The 13,750-nt window shown below is 52.9% G+C and overlaps 1 protein-coding gene across 1 annotated transcript; it reads right to left on the reverse strand.

Moving 5' to 3' along the window:
- LOZ57_001841 (uncharacterized protein) lies at positions 1–2,351 on the reverse strand (the record flags this gene model as incomplete). The annotated part of the gene is made up of 5 exons (XM_049250923.1): positions 1–580; positions 668–1,285; positions 1,334–1,466; positions 1,536–1,733; positions 1,793–2,351. The coding sequence occupies 5 exons, from the start codon at positions 2,349–2,351 to the stop codon at positions 1–3; spliced, it is 2,088 nt and encodes a 695-aa protein (XP_049110507.1).
- Positions 2,352–13,750: the final 11,399 nt, after the last annotated feature.

The following is a 13,750-nucleotide window of genomic DNA, read 5'->3' on the forward strand; positions in this document are numbered from 1 at the left end:
TTAACGACGGCGAGACGAAATTCCATTCTTGAGAGTTTGATGAGGTAGGGCAGAGCTGCCAACGGGCCCCCCAACAGGATTTTCCGTTAGGGTTTTTCGGCGTTTGTGCTCAAAGCTCACGTCGCATTTTTGGCTCTCGGGCCGTGGAGGTTCGTCCTGCTCGTCATCGTCCCTGGAGCGCTTGGTGGAGCCGTTTAAAGAGGAAGCGGAAGAGGAATATACCGGCGCGCTGTTCGGCGGAGCGGAATACGCATCTGTGCTGTTTCCATTGGACGTGCTTCTCGTATCGCTCACGACGTTGTAAAGGCTACTTGGCGGGCCAAGACGGGGTGTCGAGTAGCCTGAGCTCCACTGGCCTTGACTTGGTCGAGAAAGTATCCTGTCAGCGGTAGTCGAGTTTGGTACGTCGGGTGCATGGTTCTGCTCCCCTTGCATGTTCCCGTTGGAAGGATTGGTATTATAGCTGTATGAACCACGATTACCATTATACGCGCCGTTAGTATCGTTTATAAATTCTGGTTCGTGCTCCTGGTTTCCGTCGCCAACTGTGGCACCATGAGAAACTTCAGCAGTCCCCTGGCTGTGACAAAATACGTTAGTATATCTGGAGTACAGGTCCTTCTCCACAATCTCCGTTGTGGTCGTACCCGGGGTCGGTTTCACGTACCTAGTCATATTCTGGGGGGGAGTGGGCTGAGTGGGCTGATGTGATGCATAATGTGGGTGACTCGAGGGCGCAGAAGAATAATAGGGTTTGGAGTCATAACTCTGCTGGTTTTGGTAGGGTTGCATGGGTTGGAGATTAGATCCTGGAGGAGTCGTTGCGGGAGTTGTAGGCATCGACCTCGAATTCCCCAACCCAGTGTCAATAGAGAGAGGATGAGAGTTTTGCACGTTTCCTGTCCAATCATAGGAATTGCTTTGGGTGGTCACGCCGACTAAGCTTGAAGCGCTGGCAGGCGGGGTAGGAAACGTGTGAGCACGCTCGAAATTGGGTCTGCCAACAGAGTTGTGTGCTGGAGTGGAAGACTGCGAGACTTGCGATGTGACGGGATTATGCATCGAGTGGTGGTGATGTAAAGAAGGTGGGGGTCCAGGAATAGGACGACCCTGTTGTTGGCTGGCTTCAAGTCTTCTCCGCTCTGTAGCCGCAACGATCGAATTTGGCCGTGTTTGGTTTGACGGATGGTATAAGAGTCCCCCGATATTGTGCACAAACAGGGGATACAGCTGGTCGGTAATCTTCTCTTTGTTGGCAAACTCAAGAGCACGCTCAAACGGGATCCTGAAGAGTCAGTATGTGTAACCTTGTGGAGGACGACAGGGAACATACCATACGCCTTTAAGATGCATTGGGCCGATTTTCACAACGTGTCTAACTTTCTCACTCTTAAGAATACCGTCTCTTCTTCCTCTCGTCATACCAGCAACATTCAAAAGCTTGGTGCCGTTGATCATATGGTTATCTGTAGGCCACGTATTAATACAAGTTCTTCCAATCAGTCAAAAAAAAAAAGCGCATTGCCCAAATTTACCTTCGCGGCGAGCAACGCAAACACCCTTTGCTTCAACCTGAAAGCACAAACTACCTTCGTCCTCCCACAAGGTTGCCGTAACCCTTGGCTTCATGCCCGGAGGAGCGACCTGGCCGGTGGTATCAAAGGTATGTGGGGGGTTGTATGGAGAACCATGGTTGTTGGATCCAGGATAGCCAGGCGGAGCAGTGGTCATTGCTAAAGGAGCAAAGTTAGTTCGTAGTTAAGAGGTATATAGTAGGAAGGGGAAAGCTTACCAGGCAACGGCAGGATTTGCGCAGGCATGTGCGGTGCGAGAGAGTTGCTCACGGGTTGGCCGGAGGTGGTGGAATTGGAATACCCATACTGATATGCGCTTGTCGTTGGAGCGTAAGCAGTTGGCCCGGGCTGCAAAAGAGGAGGCTGCTGGTAAGGATAATGGGGCAGTGTTTCCACCGGTCCCGCTTGGGTGGTATATGGGGGCGCTGAGGCCAGATGCGACGAGTGCACGTCCATGTAAGACTGGGTTTGGTTCATCGTTCCCAGGCTGGTTGGGTTATGCAGATAGCCGTCTCCCGAGCCGATGTAGTCGATATGGCGAGCGGACTCCGACGAAGGCTGGCTATGCAACACACCAGGTCCCTCGGCCGATGACGATTGGGCAACCTTGATATCCGAATTGTAGGTCGAATAGGCTGCGGGATCGGTTTCAGCACTGGTGGTCTGTGACGGCGCGGCAAAAATAGCGGAGAAGTCCTGTTTTGCACCCGGGAGGGAAGATTGAGTTGACGAACTCGGCTCTGGGAGGCAGAATGAGCGCAACCTGTCGCCGCTCATAGAGGGACGCTGGGCGGCGTGATGATTGTAAAAGGGAACGTCAAGGAGGCCCCGGGTGTGAACTTGGGATATCGATGGTAGCTCCAGCTTTCCGGTCTAAAACAAAACTTCTTGAAAAGGGCGCTAGGAGGGAAGCTTCCGGGGCGAGGAGCGAACGCTAGCCGAAGGATAACTGTGCGAGCTGGGGGAGGCAAAAAAATAAAAAATAGAAAAATAAAAAAACAAGCAAGTCGTACGTAGGAAGGTGTCGGGAGATCTTTTTTTTTTTTTCGAACAAAATCAGACGGATTCCGCAGTAACGCCGGTCAACGCTGGAGGTTTCGTCGCGTTATTCAAGCTCTTTCGGTATCATCACAGGGCATTCTAGGTTAGGGGGGAAGATCTAAGTAGCGTCGTCACGGAGAGCAGGCGGACACACGACCACCGGCGAGCAGGCTGCACGTGGAGAGGGTGGCGGCGGGTGGTATCGCCAGGTACGCAGCCAGAGGCAAGACGCGCGCAGGGTGCAGAGCGCGTGAGACGAGGCGAGGCGGGCGAGAAACAAGCAGGCAAGCAAGGGCAGAGAGCAGTGGGCAAACGGGATCGCAAAGGCTCGACGCTTGGTGCAAGGAACGCAGCATAAAAGAACAGTCGTACGTAGCGGTCGTAACGGGTCGTAGGAGAGCGGGTGGCAGACGCCTCTGGGGGTCTTTCCGACTCTCTGGTTTACTTTTGGGGGAGTGCGGGTTGAGTCTAAACAGCAGCAGAACGGCGCAGAGACAGGAAGCCAGTCAGTGGTGCGGCGAGGAAGGACGAGCAGGAGGATGTCATGCAAGGCAGAGAGAGTAGTAGTAGTAGTAAGTACAGGAAAGCAACGCAGCAGCAGCAGCAGTAGCAGTAACAAGAGGAGCTAGTGGGAACAGCAGCAGATGGGGCAGGCAAGGGTCATTCAGTCATCAGCGGAGCAATTGGGCAGGGGGGAGGGGGGCAGAAGAAGAGGAGGAAGAGAGGAGGAGGAGGAGGAAGAGAGGGACGAGGGCACGGGCGGGAGGTGAAGCGGCAGGGCGGCGGCGGCGGTGGTGGTGGTGGTTGGAGGTTGGAGGTGGCCGTGGAGGAGGAGGAGGAGGAGAGGAGGAAGAGGAGGCGGTGGTGGTTGGCGGTGATCACATTACCTTGGACGAGCAGCGGGCGGGTAAGGTAAAGAAGTAAGGTTGTGAGAACGACTGCGGGCAAAAAGTCAAAAGGGGAGGCTGGGGAGGGCGGGCGGTGGAGCGAGTGAGCGAGCGAGCAGGCAAGCAGGTAGGCAGGTAGGCAGGCAAGCGTGCTGAGGCGAGGCCAACGCTAGCGACAGCCACTTGCGCTGGTCGGCCGTGGTGGGCGAGGGCGTGGGCGTGGGCGTGGGCGGTGGGGGCGCTTGGGCGACGCTCCCGCAGCCTAGGAGGGACTGGGGGGGGGGGGAGCCTGCTGGCGGCGGTGCAGCTTGCTGGAGCGGGAGCTGCGGTGCACGGCGGGCGAGAGCGTGCGCTGGGCTGGGCGAGGTCTGGCGGGGGCTGCGGCAGGCGACGGGGGGGGGGGGGGGGAAGGAGATATAACTATGCGACGGCACAACCCCCCGGCTCAAGGCAGGGCAGTCAGGCACAGCAACAAAACACACGCAGACACGCAAAACAGGGTCACCAGCACATGGCCGCGCGGGTGGGTACAACGCTCTCCGAAATAATAACTAAATAATAATAATAATGGGCCGCCAGCGCGGACGTCCCGAGTCTGTCGAGCCCTGCGTGGTACCGCCGCCCGGTGCGGGAAATATATACCTAGCCGTCGCCATCCTGAACTTACTAGTACAGCCCGTAAGTACATACGTACGTACGTACGCCCGCCGTACCGCCTGCCCAGCCTGTCTGTCTGTCTGTCTGTCTGTCTGTGCCTCGCTGGGCCACCCAGCAGATATCAAAACCAACACCTCTTCAGAAAGGAAGCTTAATAACGGCCCTCCGCAGCTCGCGCTTCTCGCACACGCCGGGCAGCCACCCCTGGCGCTCAGCAAAGACAAAAACCAAACGCAAGAAAAAAAAAATAAAAAAATGAAAGGAAAGCAAAAGAACGAAGAAACCAAAAATACACAGTCCACCGCGCCGCCGTACAGTACGGGCAGCCTGGCGCGGTACCGTTACGGCACGGCCGAGTTTCACACGCGCCCGCCGCCCACGCCGAAGATCAGGTTTCCTGCCCTGCCTTGCGCTGCCCTGCGCTGCGCCGCGGGTGTTTGGGGGGGGGGGGGGGGTGCAACCGCACGCGTGTGTTGTGTGTGTGTATGGCGGCCGTATGGCTTGTTTGCTCCCGCCTGGGCGTTTCGTAACTTTGGCTGACTCGCGCGCTGCCTGGTATCGTTCCGTACTGGACTGCCCTCGTACCGTGCTCTGACGTCGCCCGGACCGTACAGTACCCGGCGTCCTTCTGCTGCTTCTCCTCCTCCTTCCTCCCACGCACCCACCCCCTACAAGCTTTCAGCGCATCCACCGGCGACCTGGACGCCGCGCGCACGCTCGACCGTACCGCCAGTAGTAGTAGTAGTGGTAGTTGCTAGCAGCAGTAGTCGACATACTCAGTTAGGCAAGCCAACGGGCGCCCTCGATTTAGCCTTTTTGGGGCGCATTTCGTTCGCGGTGCCCGCTGGCGCCGCCGCAGCCCACCCAGACCCGCGCACCGGGGGAGAGTCACCGCGGTTATTTGGGCGAAGAAGAGCCTGGCAGCCGGTTCGCCCGCGAAGAGAGCGAGAGTCGACGACGCGGCGGCGGCGGGCGGGAGGGCGGGCGGGCGTGTGGGGCGCGTGCGCCGTGGGTGACAACGCAGCGCCCCCTCTCTCCCCCCCCGTACGGGCAGAAACGGTATCCGTACCAGAAAAGCGGTTAATCTGCACTGCACTGGCTGATCAGCTGCCGTGCGACGGGTCCGCCAATCACCCACCAACAACACGGCGCGCTGCTGCTGCTGCTGCTGCTGCTACTTCACGGCCCGCAATTATTATTATTATTATTATTGGCACCGCGACTCCGCCCACGGCCGCTTGTCGACCGCGCGCCCGCGGCTCAAAGAATGGGAGAAAAAAAACTGCGTTTCTTGGGTTCCGCGGCCCAATAACTATCAGGCAAGGGCCATGAACGTGCGCGGTGCAAAGTCAAACCACAGAGCGAAAAAAAAAAAAAAAAAAAAATTATACTCCGTAATAATGATTAAAAAAACGCCCTTTTTTTTTTGCACATCAGTTTCAGCTTCTCTTTCTTCCAGGTGCACAGTGGAGATGGGAGAAAAAAGCTTAATTCCTTCTCTCCGTAACCTTCCACGGACAAAGACCTCTCTCCGCACCTCGTCATCACGGCTCAGACTTCGCGCTGCAAGAGCCGTCGTCTTCGTTGTTGTCGTTGCTCACTGATCACTGCTGGCCGGTGATGGGCGCTGCCGCCGCATGATGGCCCACATCGCGACGTCGGTGGAGCCTCACTGCGTAACCTGAGGTGCCTTGTCCGTTTCTGTCGCATTTCATGTCCTCCCGTATAGTTAGTAAGTCCGATTTTGCCTGATCCAACCCTCCCCACCACCATCCCCAAAAAGAACCTGGAGGGATAAAAGAAGCAAAAAAAAAAGAAAGAAAGAAAGAAAGAAAGAAGGATTAACGCCGGCCTGAATCGAGCCCGGGCTATTGGTGCACAGAATCCAGCAGTAGTGTCAGATACGTAAGCTTAGTGCTGCAAAAGTTGGGCGGCGTGGCTCTCCCGTCCGTCGATATGGAGATGGAGGCGGAAGGGGGGTGGGATCCCCAGGCGATTGGGACCTGGCTGGTCTTTCAGTATTATTATCCGCGTTTCGGGTGATACAGCTTAGCTCGGTACATCCCAATCTTCCAGAACCGCCAGGGAAGGCCAGAACCACGGTTGCTGTCCTGGGAGCTGCTGGATCGGGCAATATGCCTGGTATAGGTCGCCGTTCGCCATGTCTGCGTGGCCCCGCGTGTTTAGTGATCCCGCCAAAGCACGTATATGTATATCCAGTAGCAATGATGTGACCTGGGAGTGGTATCATCCCCAAGTAGGTATGTATCATCGTCTCTCTCCCAGAAATGTACTCCGTATGACATGGCCAGGACAAGGTTCAGAGGCCCCTCCCATATTTTGGGGGCTCAACGTGCCTTGCGGATAATCCGCCCATGCTCTGTTTGCCTCGTACGCCGGCTGTTAATCGGACCAGTTAGCCGCACGCCTATCGTGAGGCCGAATCCCAATGCAGTCAGGGTTCATGCTCAATAGTAATGCCACCTTTTCATCCTTAGAAGCCACCCCGCTCTTTCACTCGAGTACAGCACTAGTACTACCCCAGCAGGCCAACCCATCTTATGGCGTCAGATCAGTCGTGCTCTTCTTTTTTTTTTTTTTTTTTGTTTTTTGTTTTTTGGGGTCCAAGCCCACACCGACAATCGTCATTCTTTGGCGAAATGAAGTGATATCAAAGCAAACGGGGAAGGGAACGTGGATTGCTTGCGAGCAAAATTCTGAGACAAGAAATCCTAATGCCTGTAATATTCCTGTACGGCCCTTTCCACGCTGTAAATTACGGTACCGTACGCGCCGTACGCGAGCTTACGGCGAGCTTGGCGGAAAGCCCAAATACGTGACGTCTGCCTGTACGGTAAAAGAGTAACTACGGTGGACATGCCAGCTTGGACACCCGTCCTTCTTCACACGCTGTTGCGCGTCAACCACCCTCTCGCCAGCGATCCCGGTCGGATGATGTGCAGCTGCAGCGGGAGGGAAGGGGAGGGGGGGGGGGGGTGTGTGGAAGGGTTGGCGAACTAAAAACCGATGAGGCCCAGTCCAATCTTCGCGGCGGCGTCGGCAGCCAATGCTGGAAAGTTTTTGATCCGTTTAAACGCGAGGCCCTTTTTTTTTTGTTTTTTGCTGAGGTGAGCAACGCCCAGGGATTAGCTAGGCTGATAATAAAATCATTCGATTTCTGACGCCAGAAGGTTGTTCTTCGCGGTGTACGGCACGGGATCCACTCTCTTACTCCGTACCTTTTACAAACACAGGAACCCAAGCTCCGGAAGGATATGGAGCCAAATGGGTCCCGAACAAGGGAAGGGCGATCTTCCCATCCTTAAAAGAAAATTAGGAGAAGAGAGAGAAAGAGAAGGGGCAGGGAAAAAGGAAGCATGAAGCTCCGTTCCATGGGCCGCAGCGAGGGCATCGCCCCAAACCCACAAAAACGACCAAAGCACCACGAAGAATGAAAAAGGAAAGAAAATAAAATAAAAAAAAAAGAAATCAAACTTTCTAAGTGCCGAAGCTAAGGGACCGTTCCCTTCCCGGACCCAAGAAACACAAAAATAGGCACAGCTGTTTGGTCCGACGTGGACCAAACCATTAACCACAGCCAGGTTGGGTCGTGGAAATATCACGGCCAGGAGGACCAGCCTTCCGCTGAAAGGATAAAAAAAAAGGCGAGGCACCGGCCGGGCCCTGTTCTTAGCTTACGTGTAGTATGAATGGCTGACTCAATTTTGGGACTCTTTTCTCCGTGTTTTTCATCCCTAGCCGCCGGTTTGCACGGGATGCCTTGAAAGCTTACAGAAACTCCTGGGAAGGAGAGAGGGGCCCGTCTCCAGACCGTTGTGAAGAGACGCTAGAATTATGGATCTTTAGAATTATTTTTGGGGAGGGGGCAAGCACACACGTCTTACAGAGAGTCCGGCCTCCAGCAGCAGCAGTAGCATCATTTCGAGTCAATGATCGATCTTCAGACTAGCCGAGAAATTTTCGACAGGGGGAGGGGCGGGGGAGCGAGTCCATTTTTCCCGCTTCTGAATTTCGAAGTTTCAAACCCCGATGTCCTCCTGAGGGAGCACGCGCTGCCGATATTTGTCCTTAGCCCAGTAACTAATCATGGCCTCGGGTTCTTGTTCGAATAACGCCAACCTGGAAGTTCCGGCGTAGAGTCATCCCCCTCCCCCCTTTCCAGGGGGGGGGGGGGGGGGGGGGGGGGGGGCCCCCCCCCCCCCCCTCGGGGGGGGGGGGGGGGGGGGGGGGGGAGAGGGTTGCGGTCGTATCCAGGCTTAAGTTACAGTCCAGACACACCTGTCTAAAAAAGCAAAACGGGATGACGATGAGAAGCGCTTGAAGCCACCAGGACCAATTATGCACCGAGAAATCTCCATATATCAATCAACATGGTGTGCCGCGTACGGGCAAGAAAAAAGTGACCCCATTCCCAAGTTACTTATCTCAAATCAAGAAACTAACTAGTTACACGTTCCGGTGGGAGTATCGTTACACTCCTTCCCTCAGGTTAGTATGAACAAGTGTGTGGGGGGCCGGCGGCGGACGGTGACGAGGAGGCCACTGGGCACAAAATAATATGTATTCGCATAGCTGACATGATCGTCATCCATCCGCTCATCTAAAACTGCCGATGGTAAAGTTGTTGACTGTCAGACGAGGAAGGTGTTTATTATATCGCGGGAATTTCAGGCTGCAGGCTTTCCGTACATATGTATACATTTACATCAGCCTGCATCAGGATTTGCCGCGGACTTCCTCTCTTGCGCGCTGCGGGATAGACGACGCCTGCTTCTTACAGTCGCGCGCAGGAGAGAGAGCCTCAGTCCAACGCAGCCAGCAAGCAGCACTGCTGGTGGCCCTTGCAACTACTGCAAGGAACAAGGTTTAGGGCTCCATAGCGTGGAGGAAATGCTAGCAAGAAGCACGTCTCCAGAGCAGACGCACATCTTACGTCGAAGCATGCAAGAGGGCGATTAAACTCACATTGCATCGTGGGAAGGCCAGCTGCAATGTGCCGGGACGGCCATCCACATTGCCACGATGGCATCCTTACGTGCGAAGGTTCCAAGCCTGCAACATGGCTCTGGCACAAATGAGATATTCCTGTGGGTTTTTTTGTTATTTTCGCCCCGTTTCGCAAAACCTGGACTGATATTCATAGACAGGTGAGAAAAGCTAAATACAAATACCTAGTTAGATGTGGGATCCGGATCCAAGCGTACGCAACTAACTGACTCAGTAACATCGCCAAATATGCAGGACGCGAAAGAATGAAGTCACAAGCAGAAAATGCGCTGAAGTCGAGCCTAGACATCTCCGCAGCAGATGCACGCGCCGGAAGGTGTGGGTTTTCGGGCGTTGGCGAAGATTTGCATTGCAGGCTCACGAGATGGGGGCGGGGAATTTCGAGAACCGAAGGCTTCGAGTATCAACCAAAATTAAACCCCGCTGTGGAAATGATTGTGCGCTGAGAGCAAAATTCAGCCGTGACAACTTTTCAGACCCTCTTTTTCTTCTCTTTCTTGCGTGAGATGGCACCTTGACAGGCATGTGGATCGGTGATATTCCTCACCCGTCCAGGATTTTCAACGATGGAATTAATGGCCTCTTTGGATTGACAACGCAGACGGTTAGCCAACTACCAGGGTTTCTTGCTTGGCGGGCGCTCATCCGCAGTCCGTGTCAAGAGGACGACGGGACAGGGATCCAGGAGGATGACGGCGGCGCCCGCCGCTCGCTGATTCCGAAATGCCACCTACTGAGGTACCGGGGCATGTTGTTGGGGACAAATTCCTGCTACTCGAGCACACCGCAGGTTTCTGGCGCTCCTGGCATCCATTCAAAAAGAGATCTGGAAGGACAAGGACGGGTCCAGGCCCTTTACCGCCCAGACGCCTTCATGAGCTGTGACCATCAACTTTGTGCTACGTGGCCAGGATAAGATTTCGTGACGCCGCCTCCGAGCATCTGTACCCTTGCAGGTGTTTAGACGCAAAAAGGCGGCGCGATGGGGCGATGCGATTGATCAGGTCGACTTCCAGAGAGTCGTAGTTCCACCAGCGGCGTGTGGGATTTGAGAAAAGGTCGAACTGAACCTGCCGTAAGGTTTTCTTATTCGTATCCTCCGACGTAACAAAGAGAAGAAGGGCCTTCGTTGGCGAATCAGAGACGGGCCACACACCAAGCAGTCGCAAAATGGAGAAGAAAAAAAGCAAATGAATTGACTGGTGGATGCAACAGCCACGTATCTCAGGCCAAAACAGACGCCGTCGAAAGATCCATGGCCGCCAAGCTCCCAGCCATCCCTCTCAAGTCACCCTCTCTCCGTTGACCACCAATCATGCCAGTGTCGCGAGCGCTGGCCATTTGGGCTTGCTCGCTGTCGCAGCTGACCGGCTTCACCCCGCCAGCCGGAATGGCTCAGCCAGGAGCCGGCTGGGGAAAGTGACAGCAATACGGAGTCGTGAGGGGCCACTTGGAGGCCGCTCTGGAGGGATGCGCGGTGTATGTATTTCTCCCTCTATCGTGCCCCTCATCCTGCCCCGTCAAGGGTTGTTCAAATCCCGGCTCCCTATCCGAAGCTAATGCGCCGCCAAAGCGACTGCAGGGTTGAATTGCCCCCTGTATCCTCGTTCGCCGTTGACGAACACCTCCGCTGCCATGAGATCGCGCGCATGAAAACACGCCTGTTTTTCCGAAATTATCTTTCGACGGAGAGTGAAACTCTCATCCTCTGTATAAGGAAGCGCACCGGTGATCATCAAAATAGCCGTTTCCTGCTCCTTACTCGCTCATCCTGGGGCTGGTTATAGTGAGAATAATGATTATTAACAAACTTGCGGATACGAAGTAATCGATCCCTGTTTTTCTTGTCTACGCGACCTCCAGTTGGCTCTTTTTTGGCCAAAGAGTCATCATCATCGTCACCCTTCTCAAGAATCAGACTGTCTGTGGAACCTTTAGTCTGTGGTCATAGCGGTTTCACCTGCATCCACCCGTTGTTGCATATGCAAGTGTTGACAAGCTCCGAGATGATCCATGCCGCCCTGATTGCTTCTAGCCTGAACTGCCGTCGAGCTCTTCTATTGGATGCCTGGGCGACAAAAGCACATTTGCTGGCACTTTGTTGTCCGTACTTCGTACTGCTTTTCTCTCTTTCGTGTCCAAGGCAGTATCTTTCTAAACGTGGTTTTGCGCTTTTATTTGATGAAGGCAGCCGCTAGTGCTACTTCTCAGAAGCGGGATGATGTGCGTGATTCAGCGATGAGAGACTGTGACACAACTATAAGTGGCACATTTGTTAATGCTGCGGATTTACCCTTAAGTCGGGCACTTGGGCACCAAATTTGACCCTTTTGTACCTCCATGACACTTGGTTGAAAACGGCTAATGTTGCGCAGAATAAGCAAAGGCTGCACTGAAATTCTGATTGATATATGTGGTGTTCTTTTAGCCTATTGCTTGAGGTTTACACCGAGCGCGGACCAACTCCAATTAAGAAGCAAGAGGAAGTCCGCTTCTACTCGCGTTTTTCCTTACGGCTACTCGCTGGCATCCAGAAAAGCGCACTGCACACGTACCCAATTGCATGCCTTTTCCTCTCTCTCGGTCGACGGAGTCCAAACCTACAAGCACGTAAATTACAACCTTGTGCCATTTTGTTATGCCAATAGAACGCCCCTGGTTGCTTCGTCTTTTCAAATTTAAATGCCTACTCGTATTACGGTCATTCCATCAGCCCTACTTTGTACTACGTACAGCAATACAACAAGTGACTGTTCTCTTTCTTGTTGTGATATTTGCTTGTATCTGGGTACAAAACGAGCATATGTTAATACAGCGCCAATCAAGATGTCAAACATTAAGCCTTCTACTTGATTTCAAAATACAGCCCTGACAGGGATTCTTAAGCGGGCTTGCAGACATATTTCTCAGCCTTCTTTCGTTTTCAATGACAGAAAATTGCACTACTGCCGCGAAGTTGTGTACTTACACCGTGTGCCACCTTATAAGAAATATAATTGGTTTCACCAGCCCAGTGTATACGACAATGCAAGGGCGCAGAAGCTGGTCTACCTCACTTTCAAATTTGATATAACTCAAAAATCGCTGAGCCGATACCTTGTCGTGAGAAGACGGGTTAGCAAGTCTGCCTTGCATTTTTAGTCAGTGAATGCTGTTGTACCCTTGAGGTGGCCTTCAATTATCGATTGATCGACTGCCAGCCGACCCGAATGTGCCGTGGATAAACCGGATTCTCTCGGTTCAAGAATAGATTCCGTCAAATTCTTTGGGCGCTATCTTTTGAATGGCCTATTAAATGCTCAGGCCATACCATGTAGTCTTTTTGCTGATGCTTTCATCATACTATTTATCTCGTTTGCTTCCCGAGCGAACGACAGACCCGGGATTACCAATCAAACAAGCTCTATACTGGATTACCCTCAGCACATACCATGTTGTTATTGTGCAAACACGGTTCGATAAATTTTCTAACCCGGTGAGCAGGAAGAATTTCGTTTTTGGGATACACAGCTAAAAGGATGCCACGTAGCACGATGTAACAGGTATGTACAGTATGTTTGTACAGTACTTCAACAAAGAAAATGCAAAATTGCGAAATGTTGGATGTGCTACGTGATGATTCTCTTCCTTGTCTAATCCAGAGAGCTACTCCGCACGGAGTACAGGTTTCAACCTGAGCTTCGCTCTGGGTAGTTCGTGGTTAATGCCTTGTTTGGCAAGAGGTATGTATGTACGAAGTACATGCATAATTTTCTGGTCTTTTCTCTATGCGAGTACGACGATTACCCATACTGATGGAGCCATGCATTATACGATGAATACATGCCCGGCCCGGGGACACACGAGAGCTACAGGCTGAGATGCAGTTCGCTCATCCAACCGCATAGGAGTATTTTCTATCATGAGCCTACAACAGGGACCCGCTAGAAAACGAGCAGTTTCAACAAGCGCTATGCATATGGGCACTCCGTAGATTAATAAAAGCAGAACGCCTACATATGTACTCCTTACAGAATACCAGACTACACCTCCAATCCATGCTTCCAAAGGCAGCCATGTCACAATGAACAAGAGATCAACGAAAAACTATCGCAATTTTGGCCAACAATATTTGGGGGCTTCCTTTCTCCAAGCAAACAGATATGTAACATATCCCGAAGGTCTGCTCATCATCACTGAAACACAAAGAAGTGTCCAAGAGACCCTGTCCATGGTTACTCAGAACTAAATTAGCCTAGTAAAAGGTTGGCTGGGTATATACATATATCTTTCTTGATGTACTCTATGGTTGGGTCCTGCGTTTGTTTTGAGTCACGCAAGTGGCAGTGAAGCCTGAAAAGCTGAGTGCTGTGCCACAATAGTGATGATCAATCTCCGCTCTTTGTTGCTTGACCAGGTGCAGGACACAAATCAGTAACAACAAAGGCAAAAAGTGTATTTAAGGATGCTGGCTATACACTATGCATACTGCAGGCACGGCGGAGAAACAAAGGTAGATCTCCAGATATTTTACCTACCAAGTGTCTGGAGAACGTAGCACATACTCCGTACATGCCAACAATA

This window comes from Ophidiomyces ophidiicola (genome assembly GCF_022830035.1).
Source record: "Ophidiomyces ophidiicola strain CBS 122913 chromosome Unknown scaffold_4, whole genome shotgun sequence".
NCBI classification, from domain to species: domain Eukaryota; kingdom Fungi; phylum Ascomycota; class Eurotiomycetes; order Onygenales; family Onygenaceae; genus Ophidiomyces; species Ophidiomyces ophidiicola.